The sequence below is a fragment of the Ursus maritimus genome, unplaced genomic scaffold (genome assembly GCF_017311325.1).
Source record: "Ursus maritimus isolate PB19 unplaced genomic scaffold, ASM1731132v1 scaffold_26, whole genome shotgun sequence".
In the NCBI taxonomy this organism is placed as follows: domain Eukaryota; kingdom Metazoa; phylum Chordata; class Mammalia; order Carnivora; family Ursidae; genus Ursus; species Ursus maritimus.
Genome location: NW_024425119.1, coordinates 26088692 through 26105939, shown reverse-complemented (window position 1 = coordinate 26105939; position 17248 = coordinate 26088692). Strand labels below are relative to the sequence as shown.

Genomic DNA, 17248 nt, shown 5'->3' with positions numbered 1-17248 from the left:
TGAGGAGCAGAGCTGATTCTGCAGTTTGAACAAGCTCCCAGGGGATGTCAATGCTGTTCATCCTCAGATAGCACTCTGCCCCAGAGAAAGCCTCATTAAAGTACAAACACTTTGTATTACACTACTTTCTCTAGCCATAGAGCAATCAAGTTAAGAAACAATAACAATAAAAGACTAGAAAACCCCCATGCTTAGAAATTAATAAATATTTTTAAAGTAACTGAAGGATCAGTTCATTCTGAATATTAGAAAATATTCATAATTGAAGGATTTTTTAAATACCCAAACTGGCAAGATGTGGCTAATGTAATAATTGGAGGGGAAATTATAGCCTTGAATGTTAATATTTGAAAAGAAAAGCTAAAATTAATGAGGCAAGCATCAAATTTTTAGGAATTAGGAAAAACAGAAGAATAAACCCCCAAAAATAGAACAAATGATCATAAAAGATAAACTAATAAATCAGAAAAAAAATAGAATAAATATAAAATTAAGACTGTTAACACTGCCACAAGTTAACACTTAAAACAGTAAGATGGGGTGCCTGGGTGGCTCAGTCATTTAAGCCTCCAACTCTTGATTTCAGCTCAGGTCATGATCTCAGGGTTGGGAGATCCAGCCCCACATCGGGCTCCTTGCTGAGCATGGAGTCTGCTTAAGATTCTCTTTCTCCCTTCAGCTCAGGTCATGAACCCAGGATCATGACCTGAGCCGAAGGCAGCTACTTAACCGACTGAGCCACCCAGTCGTCCCAAACACTTCTCTATTTCTTTTGCGGTCTATTGTTGAACTACAGCTCATCTGTACTCAACTTAAAAAATGTTAATTTAATAAAGTCATAGCATTGTCTATTTGTTTGTTCTCCATTGTTTCTCCTCTATTTGGCACACAATAAATACTTATTGAATAGGGAGGAAAAATGAATAAAAAAAAGGTAGAAAGTAAATAGTCTTACCCCTTAACTTCAAACAGGATGACAAACAATGAAAACCTTGTCCATCTTTAAAAATTTAAGAGAAATAAAATTCACAAATTTTATCAAACATAAAGCAACAAATCAAAGTACTCGTGTTTAGGTCATTCAGAACCAAGGATTTAAAATACTTTAATATTGCTCCCTTAGGAACCTAATGGATTGATAAGTTCAATAAATGTTTATTTACTAGACAACTGAACAATTCTATTAGCAAAAATTTCCTCACAGGGCGCCTGGGTGGCTTAGTCGGTGAAGCATCTGACTTAAGCTCAGGTCATGATCTTAGGGTCTAGGAATCAGCCCTGCACTGGGCTCCCTGCTCAGCCCAGAGTCTGCTTGAGTTTCTCTTTCTTCTCCCTCTGCCCCTCCATCCCAAGCTCCTGTGCGCTCTCTCTCTATATATATAAAATAAATGAATAAATCTTAAAAAAAAATTTCCTTATGTTCTAATTGCTGTATGTTCACAACAACTTTAAGGGAATGGTTGAAAAAGAAAAGTAACTGATTTATTGGCTAAAGTGTTCCTTAATAACCAAACTGCATGTAACATTTGATTACAGCATTTTGTCACCTCTCTTAGGTCAGCCAAATTGAATTAAAATTTCTGTCCAAGCTAGCTGAATCACCTCTTAGCCACTTTCCTGTATTCTGTCTTTAGACTTGACAGTTACAAAATGATCAAAATAGCCATGCTGACCTGACTTTCAAAAATTCTACAGGATTAAGATTAAGTAAAACTTCCACTATCTATTCACAGTTCTAAAGTATATCCCTAATCTTTCTGTTCCAATTTCTACCTACTTTAAGCATTCTCTGTGTTTATTTTAACATCACTTGGCCATTATTAAAGATCCATTATCCAAAACCATCCATCTAAGGGGGTCCACAATAAAACTAGCCTTTATCACATTCAATTCAAGAAAGCAAACCTTAAAAGATTTTCAATTTCGATTTAAATGAAGAAAATTTTCACAATGAAATTATTAAAAATAATTTTGTCTTTACCTAAGCAATGCTTTCATGGTGAAGAAAAGTTTTAACACACACTGCTACAAGCCAAGAGAATAATGTAAATTAATTACAGAACTCAAGGTTGGATTAATAAAGACTTTGATTAGGCACAACAGCAATGACCAAATTACGCAGGACTTTATAAATGCAATTAGTTTACATGATTTATTCAAGAGAACATCCTAATAATAAGTACAACCTTTAGTGCTCAATGTAGCGATTACAACAAAATATTCAGAGGAATATCACACAGTCAAAATTATAACTTCCAAAATTTTAGTCAAATGTTCTATACTTTGATATTCAGGAATCCACAAAAAGGAAAAAATCTCAAACACTTCTACACTTTAAAATGAAATCCACAATAACCAGCACTTACTGAGTATTCACTCTGCCCTCACCCTCTGGGTATCACTAAAAGAAAGGGAGAAAGAGAGTAAGAACGGTTGCAGGGGGGAAAGCTGCTGAAGTCATCTAGAAAAGACATGATGGTGGCTCTGACTGGGGTAGTAAAAAGGGAAGAAGACAGAGTGAAAAGATCCCCATGTTTGACAAAACTTGGAACCTACAGAATTGGCTGACGGACAGGTCATAGAATAGAGAAACACGAAGAGGGAACAGGAGCAGAAAAGGATCAGAAGACTCAAAAATCTCAAGAAATGATGGTACTCCCCAAAGAGGAAACACCAGGAAAGCAGTGTCTGCAGAAAAGAACAGCACCGAAGAGTTAAAGACACTGTTTGAGGAAATCAAATACCCAACCTTCAAAACAAAGAAGGAAGGGCCAGAAAACTCAAGCTGACTGAGCACAAGGTGCAAGCTAATTTAAAATCCTCATTAGTGACAATAGTGTTCACGAGAGACACCAGTCCAGAGACATCAAACCAAGTGTGCACAGATACTTGGGCTATGCTGGTTCTACTGTCCTGTCGGTCTCATATTCCTGCAAGCCCCATCTCTATGGCTACTTGAGAACTCCCAAAGTAAAGAACTTATTGTCTCCAGCTACAGCTAGGCCTAGGAGTCCAAAACAAGAATCTAGGGGTAAAGGGAAAGAGGGGGAGAAGGAGGAGTGACAGAGGCAGTTTTATTAGCCTCAGGTCTGGCCTTGGCCTCTCATCTCTGTACCAGAGACTTTAGGTCAAACTGAAATCTACCCTCGTCTCTCATTGCACTATTCATCCACAGCCCCTATAACTAAGGTCTACTCCCTGGTCCCTACGCCATGCCATCCTGAGTGAACAGGATGATGACTTTAGAAGATTCATACATGGGGCTCACTTGGAATCGGACTTAGCCCTGGCTTTCTAGCCAAAACACAGAGCCCCCATTCTCATGAAGAAGAATTACAGATTCCAAAAGGAGCCTGATGCTCTAGATGTCACAGATTCCAGAACTAGGATCAGAAATTACAGAAAACTTTGTCAAATGAGACCTCTTACTGATGCCTTAAAGATACCATAAGAGCAGCATATAGGTTCACAAGATTCTTCTATGTTGTTATGTGTAGCTGAAGTTTGTTAATTTTCCAGATGTTTAAGTGTTCTATTATATAAATATACCCTCAAAATATTAAGCCTTCTACTTTTGATTGACATGTGGGTTGTTTCTAATTTGGAGCTATTCCAATAAATATTATTTTACACATAAAAAATATAACGTGACAACTAAAGAGCATTTCAACCTACCATGCTACCATTAACTTGTCCACAGTCTGCTAAAGATTTCATTTTCAATGTACTCATAAAATTACCATCACCTTCAACATGGCCAATGTTTACTTATGTGTGACCATATAAATATAAAATTTGACATTATTTAGAGTTACAGAACAAATATGCTCTATGATTATATTAGTAGGAAACTATATGGTAATTTTAAACAACCTTCCCATTAAGTCACTGAAACAATATAAATTATCACCTACATTAAAATAGCTTTCCTGAAAATACATACAAGAATACGCACTGCATCCCTTTTTCTGAATTTGTGTCAGGATCTCTCTCCAGAAACAATCCAAAATATAGAAACACAGTACAGCATCCAAATCTTTAAACACCTCAACAAAGGGATACTTCTAAAGTCTAAAATATGAAATGAGAATGTCAAAAGTAAAACAATGAGAAAAGTCCAGGAGGAAAAAAAAAAATTCACTGCAGGGCTGTTTACAACAGCAAGGAACTGGGAGGAAAATGACTGGTTACATGAATACTGGTACATCCATGCAGAGGAGTACTATGCAATCACTAAAATGAATTAGGAAGACATGTATGTACTCCTGTGGAAAGATCTCCAAGTTACCGTGGGGGAAAAAAAGCAAGAGGTGTTAGTATGTATATATAGGACATGGTCATTTGTGCAAAAAGAAGAGGGCACATTCATGTTTTTGTTCACCTGTACAATATCTGAAGGGCTACAAAACAAAATGTAAAACAAGTTATGACAGGGGAGTGGGACTACAGGACTGAGACAGAAAATAAATTTTCACTGTATAATTTTAATACCATTTTCTATTTCTTTCATGCCTTTATACTACATATATGTGTGTGCCGAGCTGTCAAAAACAATAAAGACTGTATTTTCTGAGACCGAAGAAATATAACTCATAAGGATAGCTAAATAGAAATCTATTAATTGATAAAAGAACCCTAAGCAATGATTCCTACTGTTATTGAGCCAAACAGAGCTTAAAAAGTTTTTTTGGCTAATTCAGGATTATGACGACAAAGAGTCAGAGTACTATCTTCATCTTATAGAAAAGTGATTTGCTGCCAAACATTCATTTTTCAATAATACAAGAAAATCCCTACAAAGCTCTATTTAAAAAAAATTTAATGTATTCTATAACATCCTAAAAATCACACCAGTCTTTTTAAAAAGCAAGTTCAGGATTAGAATGCATAAAGATTGTACCATAAAATATTACAAGAATCAGTTTAAATAGTAACTGATAGTAATTAAAATATATAGAAAAAAACAAGTTTCTCTTAAGTATTATAGTACTTCATATTAATAGTTTGTTCCATGTTTATAGGTATTTATAGAGCACATAATTTATTAGATTAGTACTGTATCACTTGGACTATGCAGTTAAAACCAGGCACCATGATTCGCCTAGTAGAAGGTACTCATCTTACAGAAAAAAATTAAAAAATAGACTTGAGACTCAAAATCTGGAAGAACGCTAAGATATCATCTAGTTTTTCAATTTATAGATTAAATAACTGAGTTTCAGAGAAGTTACACAGCCAGTACTCCTCACTCCACAGTCAGAGCTATTTGACTCTAACCTATGCAACAAACCCAATCTTCAAAGTCATAACAAATATCACTGATATATTCCCTATTATATGCATTGATGAAGACAGGAGCTGCCATAAATTACTGAAAACTAATATTACATGTATAGTAATAACTCACAGCCTCATAGAAGCTATCACCTTAGTTATCATTTGTAAAAACTGGCCCCAGAATAAAAGAAAGCGAGTTAATAACCCGGGAGTTAAGAAAAAAATAAACAAAGTAGCAAAAGGAAGCTATCCGGCAATCACCCATTCAAACAATCTGTATAAAGATACTACCAAATTATTATACAACAATGGAAATCCTGGCAAAAATGTCTAATGTGGATACAAAGATGAAGAGAGGGGAAGTTTTTAAACATGACCCAACTGTCTATTATAATACAAGTATGTGAATATAAGTCACCTTCAAATTGTACCTAAAATGTAGATCAGACCAATGAATTCAGTTAATGTTTACTATGACTACGTGCAAACCACAGATTAATCTCAAGAAAAATATCACAACAATATTTTCTCAAACAAAAATGTGTGGACTCAGGTTCTGAGCTCTTGTAGATGTGTAACACAGATTCCACTGGAAAAACAGGGTTAGCAAGAGGAGTAATGGGATATTAATAAAATGACCGATTTGTTGTCCTAGGTTTTCCTGGCCAGGAGAATGGAGAATGGAAAAACTGAACCATGAAATCAAAAAGGCATCTGTCTTCCAGGTTTCTCTCTGCCAATGTCTTGAGAAAAATGTTTGAACTTTCCTGTTGGCTTTGTATGCAAATAGCTCCAGATGCAAAGTGAACCACATCTAAGTTATTTGGTTCAACATCTGCTGGTCCAATTCCCATTATTCCTTCTAAAGGGTCGACTTGTGACAGACAGTTTAGTTTGCCCTCTATATAAGCTGTTTTGAAGGAGCTAATGTGGATTAAAGTATCTATCTAGACCACTTGTTTTTCCCTTTGATGGTCAATGCATTCTAATGTGGTTCTGTGTAGTGCTGCAAGTAACTTAGAAACATATTGGAAAGGACAGTATTCAAGGTTTCGCCTCCCACCTCGCTTTCTAGACAATTTATATTTATACAGTTAAAAAGTAAAAAGTGAACAGTCATTTGCCTCTAAAACAGCACCACCCACATTGTACACAATGGCAACATGACAACACTTTCTGACCTAATATTCTTTTCACGAAACCTCTATCAAATATTTGAAGCTAAAGTTATTGATAAAAGCACTTAACAATATTAACAATGCATTTCATGAAACATTCAGTCATTTGAGATGACAATTTTCATATGGCATCACTGAAAATGGAATAAGGTCCATAACACATGGCCCTTAGTGTCTGATACACAGTATACTTTCACATATTTGATAAATGAGTGAATTAGTGAACAAATGAACAACAAAAACAACAACAACAAAATATAAAGACTTAATTTAAATAAATCCCATGGATTCTGAAACTTTGGGTCTGCTACAATCAGAAAATAATCAAAAAACATACTAAACCCAAACTAAGCCTAATTGTCTAATGTTCTCAGAACTTGCAAGATCAAGTAAAGAGAAAGTCCTTCCTTCAAAAGGGTACAGTAGGGAGGACAAACTGCATTATGGAGTAAAAATGAGGAAAAGAGAAGAAATCAAAATATCCATCTATGTATGTATGTCTATGTTCTGATATATTTATATATATAATATATATGAAAATATATAAATATATAATATATATAAATGTTTGTATTTATAGGTGTATATATGTATGTGTGTGTATCAGAAGATAAACGTTCATTTTGAAAAGGTATTTTCCTAATAAGTAGAACATTACCAGTCTTATAAAAATTTATAAGATAGTTGAGAATGATTTAAAAAAAAAAAAGGATCTCTTTAGCCTTAGAAAAAGAAAAAAACTCTTTTTCTAAAAAATACAGCTCTATGAGTAGTTAACTCAAAATTTTTCTGATATTATATGCTATGCAAAATCTGGAATGATTTTCCTTTGGAAAAATATTTAGAAAAATAAGTAAGAAAAAAAGTAAGTAAAAGAACTGGATACTACTATTATTGCTTCTAGACCCTAATATTTTTGAACTAAAATTTAGTCTAACTCTGCTCTCCTCTACTATTACCTGCTGTTACACAGTAGGACGAGACAAGAAATCAGGAAAAAACAAAAACAGCAAAATAGTTGTTCTCTCTTTCTGTGAATCTGTGACTACTCTTATTAATCATTATTTCCAAGTCATTTGTCTGTATTGGGAATGACCCAGAAATTTAACTGAACCCTAGAATATAGCTTCTTTGCCATCTTTGACTAATTATCTAAGATTTCCAAGATTACTATACTTTAAAGCAAGTTTAGGTTTGTCTTCCTCTACCTTGTGATTGAAAGACTATTTAATTACTTCCAAAGAATTAAAAATAATTAAAAAGAGTTACTGTTGTCAAATTGCTATATTGCTACCTAAAACTAATAACACTATATGCTAACAAATTAAAATAAGAACTTTTTAAAAAAGAGTTGCTGTTTTTAAAAAAGAGTCTATTCTACTTATCATCAAGAAATAATTACTGAGCATTGCTTATTAACAAGGCACAATGCTATACCAGGTACTTAGGATTCACAAAGGTTTAAAACACAGTCTCTATCCACGAAGGTTTAGACTAAAGTAGAGATAGCAGTCATATTGATAAAATATTTTTAAAAATATAAATTAGTACACACATGTTTATGGCAGCATTATTTACAATAATCAAAGGAAGCAACCCAAGTGTCCATCAATGGATTAGTGGATAAAAAATGTGGTCTATACATACAGTAGAATATTATTCAGGCTTAAAAAGGAAGGACATTCCAAGACAAGCTACAGCATGAATGAACCCTGTAGACATTATGCTAAGTGAAATACCCCAATCACAAAAAGACAAACACTATATGATTCTATTTCACTGAGTTATTCAGAAGAGAAAGGAAGCAGAATGGTAGCTGCCAGGGGCTGGGGGTAGGGGCAAATAAGCAGTTATTATTTAATGGCTACAGAATTTCAGTTTCACAAGATGAAAATGTTCCGGAGATTAGTTGTACACCAATGTGAATATGCTTAACAACACTGAACTATACACTTAAAAATGGTTAATATGGTAAATTGTGTATGTTATTTTACCACAATTAAAAAAAAAATTGCCAAAGTGCCAAGCAAATGACGCAGAAAAAAAATGATACAGTAGTTCAGAAGAAAGAGCAGTTATGAGATATGGATTCAGTGAAAGCTCCATAACTTGTTTCGAAAAAAAAATGAGACTCAAACAGATAGGAGATGAGGGAATGTACTACAATCAGAACAATCGCAAAGTAACAGAACAGACATCGGCCAGAAACAAAACGTAGATCATAGTTCGACCAGCCACAGGCTTCTAAAAGAATAACCATGGAAGGTAAGCTAAAAGGAAAGGCTATGAAATAGAGAGGAAAATGCCCAATAAAGGTAGTTGTTCTCACTGAATATCTTTTACTAAGATAAAGTAATAATTACCACACCTTTACTGAGTGTAAAGGCAGGAGGAAAAGGAAATTGATACCTTCATACTCACTTGTCTCTTGCTTACATTCTCCAACTCCCACAATGATGGAAGTGTGGAGACAGGTTTTACAGGTTAGATGTCATACAATGATAAGATATGGGCTCAGAGATAACAGTTTGTATACAGAACCAACATGTGCATTTCATTTACTCTGACTGGCAATTTTTTAATATCATCATCAGCTCTGCACAGAAACTAGCATTTTAAAAGGTCTCACTATGTAAATAATGCTAATATTACAGTGAGATGCATGACCTGAGGTACCTCGATTCATTAATAGTATTGCAGGCTATAAACAGACACTGTTCACGAGATAAACTAATTATCCCAGTTGCTATTATGAAATCATCCTCTAACTAACTGCCAGCTCGCAACAAGATAATCATTAGGCACACTAAGCCTGAACACATTGTTTACTTAAAAGTTTTTTATCCTACCCCAAGAATGAAAATTTCTATTCTCCCCCAAGTACTTTAAAAACTTAAACCAAACGTTTCTGAGTAATCTTGGATTTTAAGCTGTGGTAAAACCTGGTTAATAATCATTTCTTTTAAAAATATTTTTCATATAGATTACAAACTTTTAGAGTGTAGGTGGCGAACCAGACAAAAGGAGAATATTAAGTCTTTTCTTAAACTGAAAAGAATCTACTTTAGATCTCTGAAAGCTTCCTATCTTCTCTGGACTCTAGTGTGTAACTAATTAAATTGTTACACTAATTAGGTTGTTCAGATCACTCTTATCTAAACTTCCGGATACCTGAATCAGAGGCGGACTTCTCTAGCAGGCAGCGGAAGAGAAACGATCTTCAACAAAAGAGGAAGATTATTTGGCTGAGCCCAGCATCTACCATGCCTTAACTTCAACTGTTGGCCAGGTTAGTTTACCTCCACTTCTGTAAGTCACTGGGGAAATTCAGAAAAAGTACTTTCATCAGGTCTGATTTTTTAAGGGAGTGAGGGATAAAATGGGTGTGCTGTCTGGGTGTACATACGCGCACACTAGAGGAACTGTTCTTGAATTCTAATTAGGCTTTGAGGACTTGACCGACAAACACAGATATATACATAGATGGGACATAATAGCCACTCTTGGAGAACAGGAATTAGATATCTGTCCACAACATACAACTCTTTAATACAACTCTTTTGCCACAACAATTCTAGGAAAACAGATCATGTTCTTGCTTTTGTAAAGTACAATTTGGCTTCAACTTCCAATCTACTGAAATCATTTCCTAAAAAGCCATTTCCGACTGCTTTTCTTCTCAGTCTCTGATCACACTGACCTCTCTCTCACATACAGCCTTTGACACTAGCGACCATACCTTCTTTGAATTGTTCTACTCCTAATGCCTAGCCCGTACTCTCCTTACCTCTCAATCTTCTGTCTCTTCCTCTTGTTCCCTAACTATGGACAACCAAATTTCTCTACTTAACCCTATTCTCTTTACATACTGTTTTCCCCAGTTACCTCCTACAACTTCAACTGTCATATCTATGAGAAAACTCCCAAATCAAGAACACCAGCCTTAACCTTTCTCCTGAACTGAAGGTACCTTAAATACACAAGTCTAAGACAAATTCATTAGGCTTCACACTGTCCCAAACCAACTTTTTTAAATACTCTATTTCTGTTCAAGGTAATACCATTCCTTCAGAATCAAGGCTTGAAACCTCAAAAATCAATTTTGACTCCTCCCTCACCCTCACATCCAGTCAGCCAGAGAGGACTACTGATGCTCTTTTTTCCAAAAAAAACAGTTAACTTAAAAAGAACTGAAATATAATCTGACAGACTAGATTTCATCCCTAAACATATTTATCTGTATCAAACTCCAAAACTTTTATAACCCATTATTTTGTCCTCTGTACAACAGATAATACTGTAGCTGCCCTACCTCCTTTACAATAAAGGAATACATGACAGCACACTGAAAATCCTAAGCCATTACATAAATATCATTATTCCAACTTTCCTATCAATTTCCATGGCCACTCTAGATGTCATTCATTCAGTTATTCATTTTTTTAAAGATTTATTTGTTTATTTGAAAAAGAGAGAGAGAGCATGTGCATGCATGCTCACGAATGGGAGAACGGGCAGGGGGAGAGAAACTCAAGCAGACTCCCTGCTCAGCACAGAGCCAGAGGCCGGGCTATCTCACCCATGAGATCATGACCTGAGCCGAAACCAAGAGTTAGACACTTAACCAACTGAGCCACCCAGGCTCCCCTCATTCTTTTTTTTTCTTTAATTATTCTTCCTATAAATAGTTACTGAGAACCAACTATAAGCCAGGCACCATGCTTGACATTTAAGATATAACAAAAGGACAGACATAGTGCCTAACCCCACAAAATTTACAGCCTAAACTGCAAGTCAGAAAATAGGTGCACAGAGACATGGGAGGGTTCTCTGGGAAGGCTTCCCAGAAAAAGGCATATTAAAGCAAAAAACAACACATAAAATAAATAGGAATTAGTATAATAAGGGAGCGGGAGACAGTGGCAGTGGGAAACAAGGTGAGAAATTCCAGGCAAAGGAAACCACATACATAAATCCCTCAAACAAGAATGAGCATCCTAACTGTGTCATCCTCTTTCCCCCATTTATACCTTTGTTTCGTTTCTTTTTCTCCCTTCAAAACCTTTCCCCATTCTCCCATCTCTGCCTATTCAAATAATAAACACCCTTCAAAGCCCAGATCAATAATATATACCCAGCTTCAAGGATACTACTTGACTCATACCAGGCATGAAATAAACATTTACTAAACGAATGGCTGATGAAATCATCATTCTTCCCACATCGCAAATCTGCTTCGTATTACAAGTATGTATGTGCCTGTCGTATCTTCCCTTGAAGTAAAGGACACATTCCCATAGAACCTAATGCATAATAAGCAATGGAAAAATATTTGGAGGATGAATAACTCTAATAATCTAAGACTAAGCAAAGCTGTTAAAGAAGGATACTTTAATCTTCTACTTCTGACTTTACAATGATTTGGCAGAACAAAAAGTCTAGAAAATTCAAAGTATTATTTATACATGAATTATTTAATATTGAGTATTAGGTCTTCCATAAAATATCTCTCATAATGGAATTTATTTTTGCATTTGACTTCCTGGATGGCTAAATTTTAATGTTTAATACTTTTGACTGACCGTCCTGGGGGGAAAAAAAAACACTTCTAAATTTAAATACTGGTAGGGGCGCCTGGGTGGCACAGCGGTTAAGCGTCTGCCTTCGGCTCAGGGCGTGATCCCGGCGTGATGGGATCGAGCCCCACATCAGGCTCCTCTGCTGTGAGCCTGCTTCTTCCTCTCCCACTCTCCCTGCTTGTGTTCCCTCTCTCACTGGCTGTCTCTATCTCTGTCAAATAAATAAATAAAATCTTTAAAAAAAATAAAAATAAAAAAAAAATAAATTTAAATACTGGTAAAGATGTTAAATTACTTTAGGATATTTTTAGAATATAAGAATAAGAAGTCTTTTTAATTAATCAACTGGACAGCCTAAAAATATTATTTGGTACCCCATTTTCCTAAAACTAAGACGAATTAGGAAATGTAAATTATACTTTAATTTTATTTAATGTTCATGATATCATTTTTGGAATCATGCCTCAAGCCACACTGCAGAATTTGTTATGCAATTTATAATGTTATGAAAAAAACCTAAATTAAATCTGGGTCATTCCATTTTTCAGATCAAAGAAGGCCAAGTGCAAAAGTAAAAAGAGGCTTTCAAAGAAAGGGCAAAAGTGTAAATAAGAAAAAATAATTCTAGTTACTGCATAGTAGTACCTGTAGGAAAAGCAGCCCAAGGAATGGCAGGAGACGTAGTTTGGGTTTCACCATTTCCACCATCAAAAATCTCTGCAGCCTAGGGGGAAAAAAGGCAAATTTATTTTCGAAGATCTAAAAAGAAGAAATGCTATTTAAGCAATCAAGCCTTCCAGTCCCACAAGCATATTCTTTGTGATATACCACACATTTTCAAATTCCCTCCAAATACTCAACTGCTTTTCAGTCTTCATAGTTACCACCCTAACCACTACTCACCACCCCCAGTATGCACACTCTGTTACTAAAATATATCTCCTGCTAATGAAAATTTTCTTTTGCATATATCTAAATACTCTAAACTAAGTATATCTTTTTCATTAATTAACAAAAGACCTAATAGAGATCAATCTAAAGAAATAGGATTCATCTATACATTCTTTAATAATCTACTGTGTGGACTTCCTATCATTCAACACTTAAAAAATTCCTAAAACTGATGTTTTAAATTAGCAAGCCTTCCTATTAAACAGTTATAAAAGTAAGGGACAGTCAATTACTGAATGTTGAGCTTGTGGGTAAGAGTTTTCTCTTTCTTAATTGCCCAGATCACAGCAAAATTATTACTGAGAAGAACCAGAATTTCAATTCGGATTCTGCATTAAGTTGTCAGACAAAAAAAAGTCAGTTGAAGCAATCTGCCACAGAAGCTACGTGACATAGAATATAGTAACTATTATCTATAAATTATGAAAAGTTAACACGGTTTATATAACCAAGGATGGAGACCTTCCTTATTTCTACAACCGGATATAAAAAGAAAGAACCCTAACTACCAATTAAATTAGAATAATTGGTTAACATTGTAAATATGTAATACTGAAAGGAACAGATCCATTGACCATAACATTGAAATATAATTTTACTCTGAGGAAAACTACCCACTCTATTTTTTTCTGATATAATAAATCAAGCATGGTTTAAGTAAAGGAGACTGTACTAAGTTTTGATCTTCAAATAACTGACAACATATAAACAAGACTAAGATGATATCTGAAACACCGATTATTCTCAAAATGAAAGGAATTTTCACAAAATTTTAAATGTTAACTTCAGTAACAGAAGATTCAATCACCCAACAAAATGCAAAAAGCATACAAATGTGCTCAACAAAAACCAGTATTAGAAGAAACACACAAAACAGGTATGTCCACATTGACAGATATAAGATCAATGGACAAGAAATGATCCTAATCTAAAAACACTCACACCATTTTTTCATGATATTCAGAATACTGAATATATACTTAATATCTTGTTTCTCCTATTAATGCTATTAATTAAACTCCCTATTTTTAATAAATAATCTCTTTTTTTAACCAAATTCCAAATTAGGTGAAAGTCTTACTAAAAAAAAGAAAAAAAAAAATCACAGAGCTCACTTGGTAGTTCCAGCACTTGAGCTCAGGCATCCTGACTCCTAATCCAGAGATTTTCCTGCAAGACTATACTGGCTCCATAAAATAACTGGGTTACAAAATATTTCAATAAAATGAACACACACTGAAAAGGATTAAGGAAAAGACAGTGCTTCTTCAGCTAACAATTTCCACTTACAAAGCATCCAACTTAAACCTGATCTAACAACACAAACATACTAATTAGCTCTATAAGCCACCAAAAGGCTATGTAGTTAATACACTAATCAACTCATTACAGGTGTAAACATAAAAATATGTGACAGATCAGCAATACTCATCCTTCACCTTATAAGTATTTCCTAATAGACATGTATCCCAGCAAAATCATCAGCTGACAATTTTTAAAACTTCTTCTTTAATGCTTCCACTAGCAGCACTTAATTAACTCAATTTAAACCATTCCATGGGCATGACCATACATTCAATAATAATTAGTTTTATCTTTCAAAAGGGATATATTTTCATTTTCCTTGATTTCATTTTTTTATTCCAGTGTTACATTAAAAATGATCAAGAAATGATCATGAATACCAATGAAAATAATACATTTTCAAAATAGTATACCCCGCTATAATCCAACAAAGTTAAAGCAATTACATAAGCAAAGTAAGGTAATTGCACATACCTCAAAACCACCAAAATCATCATCATCCATTCTTCAAGTGCACCTGAAAAATATCAGAAGACATTGAAACAAGCCCACACACACAGTCATTTATGTCAAAACATTTTTCTGACTTAAATGTATATACATTTTTACTTATAAATTAAAACTATTTCATTTGGGTTAAAAAAAATCTACTTTTTCTAACTATATGGGTATGCATTTTTTTAATGCAAAAACTGGGGGTTTTTTGGCAAAATTTGCCATTCAGGCAAAATTAGCAAGTTCTGTGACTTTTTCAGCAACCATGTATTTTGCCATTTTGTGTCGAGACGCCAGGAGTGGAAAAATATTCTTTTACATTTTAATTTGCTTTTCCCAAATTGGCGCTAGGGCTCAATTCAATAATGCTTCCTGCTTTTTGCATCTATTCCTCAGTTGTCTGGCAACATCAGCACAAACTCCAGCTAAGAACAGGACTGTGGTGAATTTTTGGAAATCTGTCCCCCACCACAAAGGTTCTTCCCTCGGTTTCATGGCCGAGGTTGATTTAGATTTTCAAAATTGATCAGCATTTTTGAGCTGTGGCCACAACTTCTGGAGCATTTTGATATGTGTATTTTTAGCTGAAACTGCTTTGCACTTTTGGAAAAATGTGGAGCAAGTTACTAGGCTGATCAAGATAAATCAAGTCATGTATTCGTGGGAGACCAGGGAAGAGAAAAACACAAGTGAATATCCTGAATTCCTCTCTTTACAGTTTAACTATGTAAGAAAGACAAGCAGGAAGATAATACATGCTTTATTTTGTCCTTAATGTGTATCATAAAAATGGAAGCAGATAACCATGAGTACTGGGGTTTTTAAAAAGAAGAAAAAGAAAGAGCTTTTATCTAACAAACCATTAAAAAAACCCAAAAAAAACCTGGAAAAGCAAAATAAGTAATAGATGGTATACATTTAAATAAAAAAATAAATTCACAATAAACTGTGAAACAGTAGCCGCAAGTAATACTCTGGTCAATAATAACTGGTTTCCTGTTTTATCTTTCAAAAGTGAATGTATCCAAATTATTAATTATAGTTTCCTTGACTCACTAATACAAGATGGACTTAGTTACAGGAAAACAACCTTCTCCAACTTCTAAAAAAACAGCTAAACAAATTAAACCATGTTAAGCAATAATTCTAAAAGCACTTTCTAAGGCACTCTGCCTTGAGTGATGAAGCAGTAGTCATCTATAGCCAGGGCTTGCCTTGTCAATGAAATTAATATTAATGTCTTCAAAAATAAAACTCGAAAACTAGTTAAAGAAAAATAAACAGTGAAAAACAATCTCAAAGATTGTTTTAATAGACAAAGAAAATTTATTTTCACAGAAACTCAAGTAGGTAATGGCACTAAAAGAAATATATGGAGGCGGAAGTACATTATAAAAAGGAAGGACATTAAATTAACCAAAATGAGATACCACTGTTGTCACCATTACCTACAATTTAAGTTTGATAAAAAAATTTTAAAAGATGTATTTCTCAAAAAAATCAAAGCTAAGTAAGTCATCCACATACAACAGTTAAAAAATATAAACCAGACTTTCAGAAACTTTTGATGGTGGTTAGTTTGAAATGGTATTCACATTAATTCTGTGTTGCAAGCAAATAGAAATCTGTATGTGATTATATTTTTCATGAAGAAATTATGAAATAAGAGTGATATGGATACTGAGAATTAACCAAGTCAAACTATAAACACTAAATTTGGGTTTTCCACATGTATTCCACGAATCTCAGGAGACAATTAAAAAATATTTTTAGCATCTACAACGCTGTATCCAAATAATACAGTTTCAAAAGAACAGAATATCTAGAGTAATGCTTCTATGTGTTTTTGTAAATCACATCCCAATAAATTATTTGTAAGGTGCCAGAAAACTTGAAAACAAAAACAAATAGCCATATTTAACAATCATCTCAGCTTGTTTGCCTGTGGTAATAAACCAAATACCATCACTTTCCTAAGTACTGATTTAACTCTACAAAAGAATATACCAATGATCACTGATGTTTTCCATATCCCAGCAACCTTTAAGTATTAAAATGAAGATGACAGTTTTCCTCTACTTTATTTTCAAAGAAATACTAAAACATTTTAAAAGATAAATGTGTCTTGAATTTCTTAAAATACAATAATTGGAGAAATATTATTTTAAAGCATTAACATTTTTCCAAATATTTTAGTTTCAAATCCTGCAATAGTTTTGTTTTCTTCCAAACATTGCAAAGAGCAGGAGAAAGTAAAATTAACATCATTGATTTGTACAAATCAACTTTACTAAATACAAAAACTAAAAATTAGTTTTTAAAAGGAAATATTACAGGTGTGGTCTCTTATATTGATTTAGCTACTCCAGCACATTTAATTTATAATTTTTAGACTATTTCTAGGACTTAACATTATACCCCATTAAACTACAAATATAATACAGCAACACCAAATATATCTGT

At 34.0% G+C, this 17248-nt stretch overlaps 1 protein-coding gene across 6 annotated transcripts in view; it reads right to left on the bottom strand.

Annotated features, from left to right (window-relative positions):
* Positions 1–17248, bottom strand: part of CCDC91 (coiled-coil domain containing 91) — a 313500-nt gene that overhangs the window by 228404 nt on the left and 67848 nt on the right. For 4 of the 6 annotated variants that reach the window (XM_040642281.1, XM_040642283.1, XM_040642282.1 and 1 more), the window contains exons 2-3: positions 14765–14807; positions 12680–12758 (exon numbers count right to left, since the gene is read on the bottom strand). In XM_040642281.1, coding sequence (XP_040498215.1) covers positions 12680–12758; positions 14765–14794 — 109 coding nt within the window. In that variant the 5' untranslated portion in view covers positions 14795–14807. Of the gene's footprint in view, positions 1–12679; positions 12759–14764; positions 14811–17248 lie in introns of those variants that run through there. The other 2 variants (XM_008712308.2, XM_040642285.1) reach the window with 1 other exon arrangement.